Here is a 21015-nt window from a genome sequence, read left to right as displayed (position 1 = left end):
ATTCTGGGAAAAGATGAAAATTTTGGCTTTTTGGTCTGACACAGGATGGCAAAAATAGTCAAAATCTCACATCGTTTTGTAGGATGGAAAATCCTGCTGTTTTTAAATATTGTCCCTTTGTTTTGGTGCTGGATCTGGAAGGGTAGAGTAACATGCTCTGATCCTCCCGTAAAAAATCACTGAGCTCCCAAACACTCTGTCCCTTCCCAGCCAGCTGTTTGATCCTCTAACCTGCCAGCCAAGAGATGAGTCATGAAGCCTGGAGCAGCTAGGCATCCCATTAACCAAGTGTCTTCTTGGGCTCCCACCCTGGCTGTGGCCTGGTGGAGAGCACAGAACTGGTGTTCAGGACACCTGGGTTCTATTCCTGGCTCTGCTGCTAGGCAACTTTGGGAAGTCTGCCTTTCTGTTCCTTGGTTTCCCCATCTGTAAAATGTAACACACTTTGAAAGTGCTGCAGTGGAGCTTGGCATTCCTGTGGAAGAAGAGCACACGTGGCCCTTGAGTGGGCCCTCGCTCAGCTACATGAAAGCAACGACCCTCTTCCTTCTGACACCCACTTAGAACAACTTCAATCGCTCGGCAACATGAACAGTGCAGTGGGTTCTTGAGCACCACCTACTGGCACATTAACTAGCTGCATAAGTACAGGCATCTCTCAGGGCACTCTCATAACAGGGTCCCAAGCTGCTCACCCCTTGGGAAGAGCCCAGCCTGTTATAACGCAGTCAGACAACCCTCATGTGGAGAAGGGATGTGCCTCCTTCCCTGCCAGCTATTCCTCCTTTTAAGATTAGCATGGGTCCATTTGGACACCCAGGGGCAGCACCGACCCGGCCAGCTCAGGTCAGAACTGGCTCCAAACCTCATCCCTGAAAGCTCCAGACTGTCCAGGCTTGAGATCTGCATGTCATCCACGCCCTTCTCCTGTTGGTTCAGCCCAAGGGCTCATGGGAGGCTGCTTCTGGCACTGCTGAACATCGAGGAGGGGCGCAGAAGCCACCAACTTTGAGGGAGCTTTGCCAGGCAGAGGGGTGCTGGCAACTCCTGCAGTGCACGCAACACCTGCAATGGCTTTTCTATCTTCAGCTGTCCAGCCCCCACACACACGCCCATCCATGCATCCCCTACACCCCCTTCCTTCCTTTCCCATACACCCCCATCCATGCGTCCCCCACACCTCCTTCCTTCCTTTCCCCCACACACACCCAATCCATCCATCCGTCCCCCACAACCCCCATCCATCCGTCCCCTACACCCCCTTCCTTCCATCCCCGCACACTCCATCCATCCATCCGTTCCCCACACAGCTTTCCTTCCATCTGTCCCTGCACACCCCCTTCCATCCATCCGTCCCCCACACCACCTTCGTTCCATCCGTCCCTGCACACCCACTTCCTTCCTTCCACACGCCCCCATCCATCCGTCCCCTACACCCCCTCCTTCCATCCCTGCACACCCCCATCCATCCATCCGTCCCCTACACCACCTTCCTTCCATCTGTCCCTGCACACCCCCATCCATCCATCCTTCCCCCAAACCGCTTTCCTTCCATCTGTCCCTGCACATCCACTTCCATCCATCCGTCCCCCACACCGCCTTCCTTCCATCCGTCCCTGCACACCCACTTCCTTCCTTCCACACGCCCCCATCCATCCGTCCCCTACACCCCCTCCTTCCATCCCTGCACACCCCCATCCATCCATCCGTCCCCTACACCGCCTTCCTTCCATCTGTCCCTGCACACCCCCATCCATCCATCCTTCCCCCACACCGCTTTCCTTCCATCTGTCCCTGCACATCCACTTCCATCCATCCGTCTCCCACACCGCCTTCCTTCCATCCGTCCCCTACACCCCCTTCCTTCCATCCCTGCACACCCCCATCCATCCATCCGTCCCCTACACTGCCTTCCTTCCATCTGTCCCTGCACACCCCCATCCATCCATCCTTCCCCCACACCGCCTTCCTTCCATCTGTCCCTGCACATCCACTTCCATCCATCCGTCCCCCACACCGCCTTCCTACCATCCGTCCCTGCACACCCACTTCCTTCCTTCCCCACACCCCCAATCCATCCATCCCCTACACCCTCTTCCTTCCATCCGTCCCCGCACATCCACTTCCTTTCTTTCCTGGACACCGCCATCCATCCATCCAACATTCCCCCTTCCTTCCTTCCCCACACCCCCATCCATCTGTCCCCCACACCCCTTTCCTTCCTTTCCTGCACACCCCACCAATCCATCCATCCGTCTCCTACACCCCCTTCCTTCTATCCCTGCACACCCCCATCCATCCATCTGTCCAACACTCCCCTTTCCTTCCTTCCATGCCCACGCACACCCTTCCTTCCTTTTCTGCACACCCCCATCCATCCGTCCCCCACACTCCTTCCTTTCTTCCATTCCCACACCCCCCAATCCATCCATCCGTCCCCTACAGCCCCTTCCTTCCATCCCTGCACACCCCTATCCATCCATCTGTCCAACACTCCCCTTTCCTTCCTCCCATCCCCACACACACCCTTCCTTCCTTTCCTGCACACCCCCATCCATCCGTCCCCCACACTCCTTCCTTTCTTCCATTTCCACACCCCCCTAATCCATCCATCCATCCCCTACACCCCCTTCCTTCCATCCCCACACACCACTATCCATCTCTTCATCCACCCACACGCCCCCATCCATCCATTCCTCCCCACACTCCCTTCTTTCCATCCACACACCCCCCTTCCTTTCTTCCATCCTTGCACACCCCCATCTGTCTGTCCCCCACGCCCCCTTCCTTCCTTCCATCCTCACACACCCTCATCTCTCCATCCCCACACACATCCAGCCCTCCGTCTCCCACACCCCTTCCTTTCTTCCATCCCCACACCCCCATCTATCCATCCATCCCCCCACACTCCCTTCCTTCCTTCTGTCCCCACATACATCCCTCCATCCCCACACACTCCCACCCATCCATCCCCCCACACTCCCATTCATCCATCCATCCCCCACCTCCCTCCCTTTCTTCCATCCCCCCACACCCCCATCCATCCATCCTCCACACCCCCTTCCTTTCTTCTGTCCATCCCCACACTCCCATCCATCCATCCCCAAACCCCATCCATCCATACCAACAGACTCCCATCCATCTGTCCCCACACACCCCCTTCCATCCATCTGTCCCCACACCCCCTTCCATCCATCTGTCCCACACACACACACACCCATCTATCCCCACATCCCCCATCCATCTCTCCATCCCCCCCACATCCCCATCCCTCCATCTGTCCCCACATACCCTTCCATCCATCCATCCCCCACACACACCCGTCCATCAATCCATCTCCACATCCCCCTTCCTTCCTTCCATCCCCACACACCCCCATCCATCTATCTGGCCCCCACACTGCCTTCTTTCCTTCCATCCCCCCTTCCCCCCCCACACACATCTGTCCATCTCCACACACACCGATCCATCTGTCCCCACACCCACCCTTCCTTCCTTCCATCCCCCACAGCCCCTTCCTTTCTTCCGTCCATCCCCACACCCCCATCCGTCCATCCCCACATGCCATCCATCCATACCAATAGACCCCCATTCATCCATCCCCACATCCCCTTCCTTCCTTCCGTCCCCACACACCCCATTCATCCATTCATCCCCACAACCCCTTCCTTCCATCCCCACACACTCCATCCATCTTTCTATCCCACACACACACACCCATCCATCCATTCGTCCACACACCCCTTTTCTTCCTTCCATCCTTACACACTCCCATCTATCCATCTGTCCCCACACACCCTTCGACCAATCCATCCCCCCCACACCCATCCATCAATCCATCCCCACACCTCCTTCCTTCCATCCATCCATCCCCATACACCCCCACCCATCTTTCCAGCCCCCATAACACCTTCCTTCCTTCCATTCCCATACACACACCCATCCATCAATTCGTCCCCCCACATCCTTCCTTCCTTCCATCCTACACACCCCATCCATCCATATCCCATACCCCCTTCCTTTCTTACATCTCCACACACCACCATCCATCCTCCACGCCCCCTTCCTTTATTCCGTCCGTCAAGCACACCCCCTTCCTTTATTCTGTCCCCACACCCCATCCATACATACCAAAAGACCCCCGTCCGTCCGTCCCCATGCACCCCCTTCCATCCATTCATCCCCACACCCCCTTCCATCCCTCCATCCCCACACACATCCATCACTCCATCTCCCACACCCCCTTCCTTTCTTCCATACCCACACACACATCCATCCCCCACACCCTCTTCCTTTCTTCCGTCCATCCTCACACTCCATCCATCCCCACACACCCCCATCCATCCATTCGTCCCCACACCCCCTTCCTTCCTTCCATCCTCACACACCCCATTCCTCCATCTATCTCCACACACTCTTCCACCCATCCATACCAACATGCCCCCTTCCATTCATCCATCCCCACACCCCCTTCCATCCATCTGTCCCTCCCACACACACCCATTCATCCGTCCCCACCCCCCTTCCATCCATCTGTCCCTCCCACACACACCCATTCATCCGTCCCCACACCCCCTTCCTTCCTTCCATCTCCACACACCCCATCCATCTCTCCATTTGTCCCTGCACCCCCCTTCTTTCTTCCTTCCATCCTCACACACTGCCATCTGTCCCTACACACCCTTCTTTCAGTCTCCACACCCCCTTCCACCCATCCATCCTCCACACATGCCCATCCATCAGTCCATCCCCACACACCCCCATCCATCTATCCAGCCCCCACACCACCTTCCTTCTTTCCCCCCACACACACCCTTCCTTCCTTCCATCCTCACACACTCCATCCATCCATATCCCATACCCCCTTCCTTTCTTGCATCCCCACACACCACCATCCATCCATCCCCCCACACACCCATCCATCTGTCCTCACACCCCCTTCCTTCCTTCCGTTCCCCCCCACACACTCTTCCATTCCAGAACACCCCCATCCATCCATCCGTCCCCCCAGGTGCCCATCCATCCCCACACACACCTTTCCTTCCTTCCATCCCCACACCCCCCTCTCCTCCCCACACACATTCATTAATCTGTCCACGCACACATCCTTCTATCCCCATACATCCCCTTCCATCCATCCATCCCCACACACCCCCATCCATCCCTCCAAACCCACATACCCCCATCCATCCATCTGTCCCCCCCACTCCCTTCCTTCCGTCCTTCCTCACGCCCCCATCTATCCCTTCATCCTCACACACACCCTTCCATCTGTCTCCACACACTTCCTTCCTTTCATCTGTCCGCACGCCAACCCTCCCATCCATCCCTCTGTCCCCACACACACACTTCCTTCCTTCTGTCCCCACATACACCTCCATCCATCCCCACACATCCCCATTCATTCATCTGTCCTTACATGCAACCATCCATCCATCCATCCCTCATACACACCTCTCTGTTTATCTATTATCTCATTCACTAGTCGATTCATCTGGCTGACCCATGTCTCCCCACACACACTCCTAGCCAGCAGTTCAACTACCCCTTCAGCACCAAGGCATCCGCAACCTTGTCCCGGCCTGGTGCCTGCTGCACTCACATTAGGCCCAGCCTTTCAACTTGCCGCACTAACCAGAGCCCAGTCTGGCAGTGCAAACCCTGGGGTGGGCTTTGGTCTCAGCACTACCAGGAGAAAGGCACTAGGAGGAGACCAGCCCTCTCCCCTGGGAGCAGTGCTCTATGCCCCCTGCCTGTCGGTTTGTGGGGAGACACCTTTGTGGGCAGCCTAGTTCCCCCAGGCCACCCTTTTCTGGGACTAAGATTAAATCAGACAACACTAACTTCCTGCTCTTGATTTCTGGCCTGTGCCTTGGGTGGCCCTGCTGCTGCAGCCTGAACCCAGCTGTGCAGCCCCAACCCATGCTCAAACCAAGAGCCCAGAGATTGGGAGAAATGCCCCAGTTTGTGGTGGCTGATTCCAATCAGGGATCGATCCACTGTTCAGCTTCACGGCTTGCCACTTGAACTTCTGTCATCAGCCCTGACTGAGAGGGGAGACCCCACTCTGGTGAGCCCCTGCCCCACTTCCTCGGAGGCCTGACTTTCGGCACTGCTGATGTTTGGGATGTCAGGCTGGGTCGCTGGGCACAGGGGCACTGCCCATGCGGGATAAGGAGCAAGCATCTCAGGACAGATCGTCTGTACCAGCGTCCCTGAGGGTTAAAACACAGGAAGAGATGGAGGATAGCAGAGAAGCAAGCAGGTCTGCCTCAGAATAATGCTTCCCTGGAGGCTTTTCAGCCAGTGTGGTAGCACCAGCTGCTCCATTAGGCTGCTTGCTCATTCCCCTGAGACACACACACACAAACAAACCCTTCTCCTGCTGGCAAGTCAGCTGGATTTAAGCTAAGCCCCAACAAATGTGCATTTGCCACAAGGGTCTCATGCCTCACAGATGAGCTGATGCTTCCCCTTTTCAGAAGCGTCCTGAGGTTGGTGATCATCAGTGTTTACAAGAGTGACAATTTTGGTGAGGCTCTGTTTGCAAGCGGCATGAGTTTGTTAACCCTCAGCCTTCACAAGCCTCGCAACTTTGCCAGGCCTCACACCTCCCAGCAGAGCAATCACAAGGGGTTTGAGTGCGGGGAAGGAATTCAAGACAAATTTAACACAGGGCAGTATTGTGTGTGTATACACGCATCCGGGTGTAGGCCCTTAAAAAAATCCAGGTGGCAAATAAACCACATAACAAATAAGCTCTTTAAATAAGCAGCAAACAAACAAAAAATCCATCTAACGAGAGTGAAAACTAATTAACGCGCTAAACCCCCCCCCCCCAACTCAGGGAAAAACAAATGACTGACAGGAGTCCGGGCAGTTGGGTGCCGATTTCTTAACCACAAGCAAAAGAAAATTAAAACAAAAATAATCCTGTTTTCTAAAAAAACCCAAGAAGCTGAAACTCAGAGGGTTAAAAACCTGCCGATTTCCAGAGTATTCATCCAAAGCCAAAGCTGTTGTAAAGTCAGAGCGTTAACCAGCTGATAACGGTTCAGTAAGAGCCATCTGGAGTCGGTTTTGCTCACAACAGAAGGTCCCTTTAACAATCCTCCTCTCCTCTCTTTTTTTAAAAGGCATCTTTGGGGGGGGGGGGTGGAGAGTTGGCCAGGATTTGCCTTCTAAACTGCTCTGCGCCACCTGGATGGCAGCTGGGACGTGGCTAATGAGAGGGAGGGGCAGGGGCAGGTTGGAAGGCAGATCAATTTGATGGCACTGCTTCGGTCCCCGCATGCGGCCCCCAGATTTAGATCAGCTGGTGGTGCTCCCCCCCACCCCAGCCCCCAAAACACATCCCAGCTAGCACCTGCCTGTAACAGCCCAGTGTGGGCAACCTGGCCCAGATCCCATTTACGCTCATGCGTCCCACTTGCTCCTCCAGCCATCTCTGCATCCCCACACCCCACGGGCCCAGCCCCTCCCCACGAACACTTCCTCAGCTCTTCCCCCACAGAGACACAAACCCCTCACCAGCCTCTCCTCATACTCCCCTCCCCCATGAACACATACCCTTCACCAGCCCCTCCCCACACAGCCCTCCCCCTAAACACATACCTCTCTCCAGTCCTTCCCAACACACAGCTCACAAGCCCTGCCCACTTACAGACATGTACCCCTCTCCAGTCCCTCCCCACGCACACCTCACCAGCCACTCCTCCCATAAACATATACCCCTCCTCAGCCATTCCCCACACACAGCTCACCAGCCCCTACCCCATAGACACTTTCCCCTCCCCAGGCCCTCCCACTTACACACATACTCCTTCCCATCTCCTCCCCACACACACCTCCCTGGCCCCTCCCCCATACACACATACCCCTCTCCAGCTCCTCCCCACACACAGCTCCCTAGCTCCTCACCCCATACGCACATACCCTTCTCTAGCCCCTCCCCACACACACTTCCCCAGCCCTTCCCCCTCATAGACACATACTTCTCTCCATCCCCTCCTCACACACACCTCCCCACCCCCATAGACACATCCCCTCCTCACATACCCCTCACCAGCCTCTCTCCACACACCTGGCCCCCATAGACACGTACCCCCAACTAGCCCCTCCCCCCATAGATACATACCCCTCTCCAGCCCTTCTCCCCACACACCTCATCAGCCCCTACACCATAGACACCTTCCGTTCCCCAGTTCTTCCCCATGAACACTTGCCCAGCCCTTCCCCTCATAGACACATACCCCCTCCAGCCCCTCCCCACACACACCTCCGCAGCCCCTCTCCCATAGACACATACCCTTCTCCAACCACTCCCTATACACACTTCCCCATTCCCTCCCACATACACACATACCCCTCTCCAGCCCCTCCACCCACACACCTCCCCAGCCCCTCCCCCATAGACACATACCCCTCTCCAGCCCTTCCACCCACACACCTCCCCAGCCCCTCCCCCATAGACACATACCCCTCTCCACCTCCTCCACACACACACCTCCCCAGCCCCTATCCCCATAGACACGTACCCCCCTAGCCCTTCCCCAAACACACCTCCCCAGCCCCTCCCCATAGACACATACCACTGTCCAGCCGCTCCCCACACACACCTCCCTAGCCCCTCCCCCTCACAGACGTGGACCCCTTGCCAGCCCCTCTCCATACATAGACACATGCCTTCCCATACCCTCCCCACACACACCTCCCCAGTCCCTCCCACTTACATACGTACCCCTCTCCATCCCTTCCCCACACACACTTCCCTGGCCCCTCCCCCATACACACATACCCCTCTTCAGCTCCTCCCCACACACAGCTCCTCACCCCGTCCCCCCATAGACATGTACCCCTGTCCAGTCCTTCCCCACACAAAGCTCACCAGCCCCTCCCCCTTTTAGACACATACCCCTCACAAGTCCCTCCCCACACACACTTCCCCAGCCCTTCCCCCTCATAGACACATACTCTTCCCCAGCCCCTCCTCACACACACCTCCCCAGCCCCACCCCCACCCCTGTAGACACATACCCCTCTCTAGTCCCTCCTCACATACCCCTCTCCAGCCCCTTCCCTCATACTCACCCCTCACCAGCCTCTCTCCACATACCTGGCCCCCGTAGACACGTACATCTCACCAGCCCATCCCCACACACACCTCCCCAGTCACTGCCCCTCATAGACAAATACTCCTCACCAGCCCCTCCTCCCATAGATACATACCCCTCTCCAGCCCTTCCCTCCACACACCTCACCAGCCCCTACACCATAAACACCTTCGGCTCTCACAGTTCCTCCCCACAAACACTTCCCCAGCCTGTCCCCCCCATAACCACGTACCCCTCTCCAGCCCCTCCTCACACACACCTCCCCAGTCCCTCCCACATACACTTGTACCCCTCCCCATCTCCTTCCCACGCACACCTCCCCGGGCTCTCCCCCATAGACACATGCCCCTCCTCACACACACCTCCACAGCCCCTCTCCCCATAGACACATACCCCTCCCCAACCCCTCCCCACACACACCTCCCCAGTCCCTCCCACATACACTTGTACCCCTCCCCATCTCCTTCCCACGCACACCTCCCCGGGCTCTTCCCCATAGACACATGCCCCTCCTCACACACACCTCCACAGCCCCTCTCCCCATAGACACATACCCCTCCCCAACCCCTCCCCACACACACCTCCCCAGTCCCTCCCACATACACTTGTACCCCTCCCCATCTCCTTCCACGCACACCTCCCCAGCCTCTCCCCCATAGACACGTACCCCTCTCCAGCCCCTCCTCAGACACACCTCCGCAGCCCCTCTCCCCATAGACACATACCCCTCCCCAACCCCTCCCCACACACACCTTCCCAGTCCCTCCCACATACACTTGTACCCCTCCCCATCTCCTTCCCACGCACACCTCCCCGGCCTCTCCCCCATAGACACGTACCCCTCTCCAGCCCCTCCCCACACACACCTCTGCAGCCTCTCCCCCTCATAAACATGTACCCCTCCCCACACATACCTCCCTGGCCCCTCCCCCATAGTCACCTACCCCTCGAAGGCCCCTCCCCACATACACCTTCCCATCTCCTCCCCCCATAGACATGTACCCCTCTCCAGCCACTCCCAAACCTCTCCCCAGCCCATCCCCCCATAGACACACACCTCTCTCCAGCCCCTCCCCACACTCACCTCCCGAGCCCCTCCCACCATAGACATGTACCCCTCCCCCACCCATCCCCCCATAGACACTCACCCCTCTCCAGCCCCTCCCCACACACATGCCCTCCCCACAGTCTCCTAGGTGGGCAGGTGCATCTGGCTTCTTCCCCCTCAGCATGGGCAGCTGCACTGCAGCCTTCTGTCTGACGTGGGGAGAGGAGAGGCTGCACAGCTCTGATGCTGTGAACTCCTTGGCCAGCCAGCTGATGCCCCAACACTGCCCCTTCACCGCACACACTCCATCCCCATTAACTGGCCAGACCAGAGCCTGCACCCTGAGAGGGGAAGGGCCTCCTGTCCCATTCCCCACCCCCATGAGCCAGTCATTCCCCCATTCCATCTCCTGCAGTGGGGCCAGATTGGAGTTGGCTCCCCCTAGAGGGGAAGGGCCCCATATCCCATTATCAGCCAGAGGGCATCTAACAATTCAAATGTCTGGGTTGTGCCCAGCGCCTCTCTGTGCCTGCATGTCTCTCGCTGCTCCTCCGCTCACTGTCTCTGTTCCATGCAGGGGCTGTGAATGCAGAAATGGGTCCCAAGGGTCTGGAAGGGAAAGGGGGGCAGTTTGGGAGGGAAGGTAGATAGATAGATGAGTGAGTATGGGGATGAATGGGTGGAGCAGGAATAGGGATGGAGGAGGTGGATGGATGATGGAATGGGAGTGGATAGATGCAGAGTGTGGGGGTATAGATGGAGGGGTGTTCAGGGATGTTGGATGAGTGGAGGTGTGGGAGATGGAGGGATATGGGGGCAGATGGAGGGGCGGGGAGGTGTGGATGGAGAGGTGGGGGGGTTGGGTTGGGGGATGGAAGGATGTGTCTGGGGACGGATACATGGAGGGTGTGGAGGGATAATGGTGGGAGAGGATGGGGGGTGGATCAATGGGGGATGGAGGGAGGTAAGTGGTGATTGGAGGTGGATAGATGGAAGGGGTAGTTGGGCAGATGGAGGAGGGATGGAAGGAGGAGATGGATGGAGGGGACGGAAGAAGGGGTGTGTGGTTGGGGTGGAGGGAAGGAGGGGATTGGAGGGAAGGCAGGGGTTGGATGGATGGAAGGGAGTGGAGGGAGAGGCGTGGAGGGATTTGAGGGCATGGAAGAAGGGGTGTGGTTGGGGATGGAGGGAAGGAGGGAATTGCATGGAAGAGGGTGGCGGGGATGGAAGAAGGGGTGTGGTTGGGGATGGAGGGAAGGAGGGAATTGCATGGAAGGGGGTGACGGGAATGGAAGAAGGGGTGTGGTTGGGGATGGAGGGAAGGAGGGAATTGCATGGAAGGGGGTGACGGGAATGGAAGAAGGGGTGTGGTTGGGGATGGAGGGAAGGAGGGAATTGCATGGAAGGGGGTGGCGGGGATGGAAGAAGGGGTGTGGTTGGGGATGGAGGGAAGGAGGGAATTGCATGGAAGGGGGTGACGGGAATGGAAGAAGGGGTGTGGTTGGGGATGGAGGGAAGGAGGGAATTGCATGGAAGGGGGTGACGGGAATGGAAGAAGGGGTGTGGTTGGGGATGGAGGGAAGGAGGGAATTGCATGGAAGGGGGTGGCGGGGATGGAAGAAGGGGTGTGGTTGGGGATGGAGGGAAGGAGGGAATTGCATGGAAGAGGGTGGCGGGGATGGAAGAAGGGGTGTGGTTGGGGATGGAGGGAAGGAGGGAATTGCATGGAAGGGGGTGACGGGAATGGAAGAAGGGGTGTGGTTGGGGATGGAGGGAAGGAGGGAATTGCATGGAAGGGGGTGACGGGAATGGAAGAAGGGGTGTGGTTGGGGATGGAGGGAAGGAGGGAATTGCATGGAAGGGGGTGGCGGGGATGGAAGAAGGGGTGTGGTTGGGGATGGAGGGAAGGAGGGAATTGCATGGAAGGGGGTGGCGGGGATGGAAGAAGGGGTGTGGTTGGGGATGGAGGGAAGGAGAGAATTGCATGGAAGGGGGTGGCGGGGATGGAAGAAGGGATGTGGCTGGGGAAGAGGGGGTTGGATGGAGGGGATGGAAGAAGATGGGTGGTTGGGGGTAGAGGGAGGGGCATGTGACAGCCCGAAGCCATGTGCAGGTGCATTAGGAGCCAGTGCAGGGGTGGGTGACTGGCAAGGAGTGAAGTGGGAGGAGGAAGTGAGACTGTGGGGCAGGGGCATTGCTGTGGCCCCCAGTCAAGGCAGTGGCTGGGGGGCTGTCATGGGGACCCCTGCCTTCTGCAGCCCCTGGCTGGCTGAGCTCTGCTTCTCTCCCGGCCCGCCATTCACTCAGGATCTTTCTTTCTCTGTTTATTCTTCCCTCCCTTCCACCCCCACCATGTGACTCCATTCCTCCTTCCCCTCATGGGCCTCATCCCTCCCCTTTCTCCCTTCCCCACCCTGACTCCTCTGCACCCCGTCTTGGCAGGTCGACAGCTGACAATATTTAACAGCCAGGCCGCCATCAAGATCGGAGGCCGGGATCAGGGCCGCCCCTTCCAGGGCCAGATCTCGGGGCTCTACTACAACGGGCTCAAGGTGCTGTCCCTGGCGGCCGAGAGTGACCCCAACGTGTGGGTGGAGGGGAACCTCCGGTTGGTGGGTGAGGTGCCCTCCGTCATGACAACTGAGACCACTGCCACCACCCTGCTGGCCGACATGTCCACCACCATCATGGAGACCACCACCACCATGGCCACCACCACTACGCGGCGTGGCCGCTCTCCCACCATGCGTGACAGCATCACCCAGGTGAGTGGGGGGAAGGAACCAAGGAGGGGGAGCGGAGAGAGGAAGGTGAGGGGGAGTCTGGTACCCAGAGGAGGGGAGATAAGAAATTGAGACAGGGGATCTGGTACTCGGGGGAAGGGAGATGGAAAGGGGGGCGTCTGGTACCAGGGGCAGGGGAGATGGGAAGGTGAGGGGGTCTGGTACCTGGGGGAAGGGAGATGGGAAGGTGAGAGGGTCTGGTACCCAGGAAAGGGAGATGGGAAGGTGGGGAGGTCTGGTACCCAGGAAAGGGAGATGGGAAGGTGGCAGGGGTCTGGTATCCAGGAAAGGGAGATGGGAAGGTGGCAGGGGTCTGGTACCCAGGGAAGGGAGATGGGAAGGTGTGGGGGTCTGGTACTCGAGGGAAGGGAGATGGGGAGGTGGGGGTCTGGTATTCGGGGGAAGGGAGATGGGAATGTGGAGGGGGTCTGGTACCCAGGGAAGGGAGATGGGAAAGTGTGGCGGGGTCTGGTAGCCAGGGAAAGGGAGATGGGAAGGTAAGGAGGAGTCTGGTGATGTGGGGGAGGGGAGATGGGAAGGTGGGAGGGTCTGGTACCCAGGGAAGGGAGATGGGAAAGTGAGGGGTCTGGCACCTGGGGGAGGGGAGATGGGAAGATGGGGAGAGGTCAGGTACCCGGGGAAGGGAGATGGGAATGTGTGGAGGGGGTCTGGTACTTGGGGGATGGGAGATGGGAAGATGAGGGGGTCTGGTACTCGGGAGAAGGGAGGTGGGAAAGTGGCGGGGTCTGGTACCCGGGGGAAGGGAGATGGGAAAGTGGGGAAGGTCTGGTACCCAGGGCAGGGGAGATGGGAAAGTATGGGGGGGGTCTGGTTACCTGGGGAAGGGGAGATGAGAAGGAGTGAGGGGACTTGTACTCAGGGGAGGGGAGATGGGAAGATGGGGGGAGGTCTGGTAACCAGGAGGGCTATATGAGGATTTTGGGAGTCAGGCAAGAAGCAAGGGGGCTGGGTGGGGCTGGTTTTCCTATCCTGTATCCCCATCCCCTGCGCTCCTCAAGAGCTGGCAACTCCCAGGTAAGGCAGGGGACCAGTGAGATGCCAGGGGATGCCTGTGGGGTCTAGTCTCCTGTCCTGGCACAGTTGCAGGGCTTGCTGCTCTGCTGTCCTGCTGTCCCGCTGCCTGGTCTCTGAGTGCCCCCCTTGTCAAAGATCCACAGCCTTGGGGCTGTGCCCCCGGCTTTGGAACAGTCTCTTGGAGGAAATGCCAGACCCCAGGGCTCTCACTCTTCCTCTAGGGCAGGCCACAAGGCCTCCCGCCAGCTGAAACTCACCCTGTGGGGTCCAGCCCTCCTGCTTCCCCCTGAGCTCTGCCCAGCGAGTCCAGCTGAGACGGCTCCTGGCAGGGCCTTGGCCACCCCTCAGGACTGATGCCCCTCAGCCGGCATTTCCAGTGACCCTCGAGCAGCATCCCCAGGGCAGTCGGTTTATTAGTCATGTGGTGCCAGCAGAGGCAGCCCATGACTTAGCACAGAGAGCTGAAGGTTAAAGCACTGTCCATTCTGCTCAGCCTCGTACCCGGCCCCGGGGTCAGGCTCTGTATGTCTGTCTGCGCGCCTCGGTCTGTTCCCAGGTGGGAGCTGCCAGCTTTCTCCAGCAGCCAGCTCTTCTCCTCCAGCTCCCCTTCCAGTCCTTTCTTCTCCAGATGGGGTCTCTGCTCAACTTCCCTGCTGAGAGGTGGAGAAATCCATCTCCCTCTGGGTCTTTGGCTGCTCTAGGTGGCATTGGCCTGGTGATCAGGTTTGCCATTCTCTTCTTGGATTTGCCATTGATTTGGGGTTGTTGTGACTCATTCAGGCTCAGACAGCAAGGTGACATTCATACCTATGTCTGCCAGCCTGCCCTGAGAGCAGTAGTCCTTTCTTCCCCATTGGGGAGCCATGCAAAATACTGGGGAAACACATAGGCTTCATAAAACCATTACAGAAAATTCCCACTTTGTCACTCACCCTCATGGGCCAGGCCTCCTCCAGACCTTTACCTCTCCTAGGGAGATGGCAGCACACTGCAGATGAACCATGCTCCCCTGCAGGTGCTTCCTTGGGAGCCTGTGGCCAGAGATACACAACACTCAGGTAGCTTTCTGAAACCAAAGTAGTGTGCAGCTAGCAAGAGGTTCAATGCATCGGAGACAAAGGATGTTTACAGTCTGCATACGTGTCTATCTGGAGCTTGTCTACACAGGAACACAAAACTGGATTGAGGGAGTGGGTGAATTGAAAGCGGACCAGCTATTCCTGTTTAATTCTGTGTGAGGAGTGGACACTGATTCCAGATTAAGAGCATCCACAGATACAAACCCTTATCAGCCCCTTTACCCCCAGAAAACTAGGCAGGGCTAGTTTCTCCAGACGCACTTGATTTGGTCCCCCTTTAAGCCCTGCTAGGATCTTTTGTTCTCCCGGATCTGCTCTAGTCAAACCAGGCTGGCAGAAGACTGGAGGCGGAATCCTCAATGCTAACAGACTTGGTATGTTGTCCCTTAGTAAGCTGGGAGCACTTGAGGAGAAGTGGCTTGGTGGAGCCATTCTCTGCCCATGCCCTGATGCTGGCCAGTCTGCTAGTTCTCATGGGAGACTTTAATCACCCTGATATCTGCTGGGAGAGCAATACAATGGTGCACAGACAATCCAGGAAGTTTTTGGAAAATGTAGGGGACAATTTCCTGGTGCAAATGCTGGAGGAACCAACTAGGGGCAGAGCTCTTCTTGACCTGCTGCTCACAAACCGGGAAGAATTAGTAGGGGAAGCAAAAGTCGATGGGAACCTGGGAGGCAGTAACCATGAGATGGTCAAGTTCAGGATCCTGACACAAGGAAGAAAGGAGAGCAGCAGAATATGGACCCTGGACTTCAGAAAAGCAGACTTTGACTCCCTCAGGGAACTGATAGGCAGGTTCCCCTGGGAGAATAATGTGAGGGGCAAAGGAGTCCAGGAGAGCTGGCTGTATTTTAAAGAATCCTTATTGAGGTTGCAGGAACACACCATCCCAGTGTGTAGAAAGACTAGTAAATATGGCAAGCAACCAACTTGGCCTAACACTGAAATCCTTGCTGATCTTAAACACAAAAAAGAAGCTTACAAGAAGTAGAAGATTGGACAAATGACCAGGGACGAGTATAAAAATATTGCTCAGGCATGCAGGATTGAAATCAAGAAGGCCAAATCACACTTGGAGTTGCAGCTAGCAAGAGATGTTAAGAGTAACAAGAAGGGTTTCTGTTATGGGGTACGTCCAGACTACCCGCCAGATTGGCGGGTAGTGATCCATCTATCGGGGATCGATATATCGCATCTCGTATAGACGCGATATATCGATCCCCAAACGTGCTCCTGTCGACTCCAACCTCCACCAGGGTAAACATCGGAAGCGGAGTTGACGGGGGAGCCGCGGCCGTCGATCCCGCACCATGAGGACAGGAGGTAGGTCGAAATAAGATACGTCGAATTCAGCTATGCCGGGGTAGGCAATCTATGGCACGTGTGCCAAAGGTGGCACGCAAACTGATTTTCCGTGGCACTCACACTGCCTGGGTCCTGGCCACCAGTGCTGGGGGCACTGCATTTTAATTTAATTTTAAATTAAGCTTCTTAAACATTTTAAAACCCTTATTTACTTTACATACAACAATAGTCTAGTTATATATTATAGACTTATAGAAAGAGACCTTCTAAAAATGTTAAAATGTATTACTAGCACGCGAAACCTTCCATCAGAGTGAATAAATGAAGACTCGGCACACCACTTCTGAAAGGTTGCCAACCCCTGAGCTACGCTATTCCCGTAGCTGAAGTTGCGTATCTTACATCGACACCCCCCTTCCCCCAAGTGTAGACCAGGACTTTAGCAGAAGAAAGTCAAGGAAAGTGTGGGCCCCTTACTGAATGAGGGAGGCAACCTAGTGACAGAGAATGTGGAAAAAGCTAATGTACTCAATGCTTTTTTTGCCTCTGTCTTCACAAACAAGGTCAGCATGGGGAGGAGGTGACCCGCTCTCTGTGGAGAAAGAAGTTATTCGGGACTACTTAGAAAAGCTGGATGAGCACAAATCCATGGGGCCAGATGCGCTGCATCTGAGGGTGCTATAGGAGTTGGCGGATGTGATTACAGAGCATTGGCCATTACCTTTGAAAACTCATGGTGATTGGGGGAGGTCCCGGATAACTGGAAAAAGGCTAATGTAGTGTCCATCTTTAAAAAAGGGAAGAAGGAGGATCTGGGGAACTACAGACCAGTCAGCTTCACCTCAGTCCCTGGAAAAATCATGGAGCAGGTTCTCAAGGAATCAATTCTGAAGCGCTCAGAGGAGAGGAAAGTGATCAGGAACAGTCAGCATGGATTCACCAAGGGCAAATCATGTCTAACTAACTTAATTGCCTTCTATGAGGAGATAACTGGGTCTGTGGATGAGGGGAAAAAGCAGTGGATGTGTTATTCCTTGACTTTAGCAAAGCTTTTGATATGGTCTCCCACAGTATTCTTGCCGGCAGGTTAAAGAAGTATGGGCTGGATGAATGGACTATAAGGTGGATAGAAAGCTGGCTAGATTGTCAGGTTCAACGGTAGTGATCAATGACTCTATGTCTAGTTGACAACCAGTATCAAATGGAGTGCCCCAAGGGTCGGTCCTGTGGCCCGTTTTGTTCAGTATCTTCATTAATGATCTGGAGGATGGTGTGGACTGCACTCTCTGCAAGTTTGCAGATGACACTAAACTGGGAGTGGTAGATACGCTGGAGGATAGGGATACCATACAGAGGGGCCTAGACAAATTAAAGGATTGGGCCAAAAAGAACCTGATGAGGTTCAACAAGGACAAATGCAGAGTCCTGCACTTAGGACGGAAGAATCCCATGCACTGCTACAGACTAGGGACCGGATGGCTAGGCAGCAGTTCTGCAGAAAAGAACCTCGGGGTTACAGTGGATGAGAAGCTGGATATGAGTCGACAGTGTGCCCTTGTTGCCATTTTGGGCTGTATAAGTAGGGGCATTGCCAGCAGATCAAGGGATGTGATCATTCCCCTCTATTCAACATTGGTGAGGCCTCATCTGGAGTACTGTGTCCAGTTTTGGGCTCCAGACTACAAGAAGGACATGGAAAAATTGGAAAGAGTCCAGCGGAGGGCAACAAAAATTATTAGAGGGCTGGAACACATGACTTAAGAGGAGAGGCTGAGGGAACTGGAATTGTTTAGAATGCAGAAGAGAAGAATGAGGGGAATTTGATAGCTGCTTTCAACTACCTGAAAGGGGGTTCCATAGAGGATTGATCTAGACTGGTCTCAGTGGTACCACATGACAGAACAAATAGTAATGGTCTCAAATTGAAGTGAGGGAGGTTTAGGTTGGATATTAGGAAAAACTTCTTCACTAGGAGGGTGGTGAAGCACTGGAATGGGTTACCTAGGGAGGTGGTGGAATCTTCTTCCTTCGAGGTTTTTAAGGTCAGGCTTGACAAAGCCCTGGCTGGGATGATTTAGTTGGGAATTGGTCCTGCTTTGAGCAGGGGGTTGGACTAGATGACCTCCTGAGGTCCCTTCCAACCCTGATATTCTATGACTCAAACCAATCTGTACCTTCAGGCCAGGCCAGAAACGACTTTTCCATCCCATGGGGCTTTGGCGATCATGTGCGTTTGTCCCTGGAGAAGTCAAATTGTGGACAGTGCACAGACGAGGGAAAATCCGTCAGTTGGGGAAATGGAAATCGCTCAGAAGAGGAGACAGATTCTGGAGCAGCCTTGCAGTGGGACGTGGCTCTCCGATTGGAAGATGGAACTGGTTCTGTTTCTGACCCAGATTCTCCGATGGCGGTGCCTGCGATAGCAGGGTCTGGACTCGGTGACCCAGGGTCCCTCCCAGCTCCATGGCCCTGTGGTTTTGATTGGTTTTCCTTCTCTTTTGTATCTTTTGGTCTGAATTAAGTTAATTTGGAAATGGAAATTCATTTTGAGCCAACTCACAGAATCTTTCCAGTTCAAAAGCATCAACCATTTGGAAGCTCGTTTCTGACTTTTTTTTTTAACTGAGGAATTCGTCGGAGCCTTGCCGACCCCAGGGACATGTTGAGCTTTGACGAATGGGCTCTTTTGGCAATGAAATATTTCATCAAAGCGTTCCTGACCAGCTGGAACAGTCAGCCAGGCAAAGGATCATCTGTCAAAACTGGATTCATAGAGTCCGAGGCCAGAAGGGACCATTGTGATCATCTAGTCTGACCTCCTGCAAAACCTCCTGGATAGGCCTTTGCTGAATTCATTGCTGGGTGAACTAGAGCAGATCTGTTAGAAAAACATCCCAGCTTGATACCCACAGCTCTTGGTAAGCCAGTGCCAGGCCACTGTACAGTAGCCATACATCACAGCCCTGGAGCCCTGCTCCCTGAGCCGGCATCTCCTGAGAATAGGGCCGAGTTAGCCAGGGCTGGCCCCAAGCAAGGAAACAGCAGGGGGCTGGTGACTGCGGTCCTTTGGGAGGGCATGAGGGCAGTCCCTGCAATCACAGTGGAGCGATCGGGGGTGGGGGTAGAGATAGAGCGGGATTTAAAACTCCTAAATTAATTTTGGGGAGAGTCATTCATGTCACTGTCACACACACAACTGGGAGGGGGGGATGGGATGGAGGGAATGGGACAGGCCTGGGGGGCAAGAGAAGGCTGGCAGGTGAGGGAGGAGGATGAAGTGGGGTGGGTGAGGAGGATGGAGGAGAGGTAGGCAGGGCCTAGTGCTGGGTTGAAGGGGTGGGCAGGGCCTGGGACTGGGAGGTAGGCAGGGGGCTGGAGGAGGATGGAGGCAGTGAGGGCAGGGATGGGGGACAGGGCAAGGATGGATGGCATGAGCAGGAGCTGCAGCTGAAGAAGGGGTTGGAAGGAGATGGGGAGGATGGATGGATGGATGGGATGGGCTGGGCCTGGTGGTCAGGTATGGAGGGCAGGGGCTGGAGAAAGATGAAAGGGTGCAGGACCTGGGGGCTGGAGAAAGGGAGAATGAGTGGGTGGGCAGGGGGTAGGGTCCAGAGAAGGATGGAGGGGGCAGGCTAGGGGTTGGTGCTATGCTGCCTGGATCAGGGTGTAGGGCATCGTTATTCACCTCTGGGGTCACCCTCCCCAGGAGCCATTGCCGCAGCAGCCACCAGATTTTTCTTCCTCCTCACACCTATGTGTATGAAAAATAAAAATCGCTGACAAAGTCATCTTCCTGTTGCCATGGCAACCAGAGCAGTAATTAGACCAGCCTGATTTCCCATCCTTGAGAGAGAGGCTGGGGCGGGGGGGTAGGTTTCAGCGGGGGGCGGGAGGTATGACTCAGAGATGAAACAGGGAGTTAAAAGGGGATTCTATTTGTGGTGGGTTTTTCTGTGCTCTGGCACCCAGATGCCCCTCCAGAGAGTGTTTTCTGCCGCGGGGGGCGGGGGGAGGAAGGGCACAAGGAAGGGACAGTGGCATAGCCCCACCACAGACAAGATATGAGCTGGGCAGAGAGGGAATAGAACCTAGAAATCTGGCTTCTAGCCCCCCTGCCCTAACCCATTGGACCCCACTCCCCTCCAAGAGCTGGGGATAGAACCCAGGAGTCCTTTGCTCAGTCCACTAGAAGGTACTGGATACGAACAGCTCCTCGTCCCAGGTCCCCGGCAGTTCATCCATCCTGGGTGCTTACCCACTGCCTCCTGTTTAGGGGTGGGGAGGCTCAGATCTGAGTGTGGGATCCCTTGCTTTGGGGGGCTCCCCAGGCTGGACCTAGGGGGACAATGCCCTCCGTGCTCCATGTATAGACATAGTTCCGCGATCTCTTGTTATGGTGGTGGTTTGCAGTTGGACTACATGCATCCATGGCTCTTCCATGTCACAGGGGGACAGCCAAGCCATGGGGCTCAGGAGGCAGTGAGGGACAGAGGCTGGGCACAGTTGCATGGCAGGGACAGTGAGTCTCATTAGTGGGTAGAGGCCAGGCCAGGATACTGATGGGATTAATGCACTAGCCGTACCCATTCGGGAGGGATTTGTGGCTGTAATGAGGGGCCAGCACTGGCCATAGGAGTGCAGGCACCGA

General features: G+C 55.9%; 1 protein-coding gene across 26 annotated transcripts in view; it reads left to right on the top strand.

Moving 5' to 3' along the window:
• The window catches only part of NRXN2 (neurexin 2), a 340672-nt gene that overhangs the window by 293735 nt on the left and 25922 nt on the right, over window positions 1-21015 (top strand). For all 26 annotated transcript variants that reach the window (XM_050958842.1, XM_050958853.1, XM_050958848.1 and 23 more), the window contains one exon: window positions 12604-12926. In XM_050958842.1, the coding sequence (XP_050814799.1) occupies window positions 12604-12926 (323 nt within the window). The remainder of the gene's footprint in view (window positions 1-12603; window positions 12927-21015) is intronic.

Source organism: Gopherus flavomarginatus, chromosome 6 (genome assembly GCF_025201925.1).
Source record: "Gopherus flavomarginatus isolate rGopFla2 chromosome 6, rGopFla2.mat.asm, whole genome shotgun sequence".
In the NCBI taxonomy this organism is placed as follows: Eukaryota; Metazoa; Chordata; order Testudines; family Testudinidae; genus Gopherus; species Gopherus flavomarginatus.
This window is presented reverse-complemented; position numbering and strand designations above follow the sequence as displayed.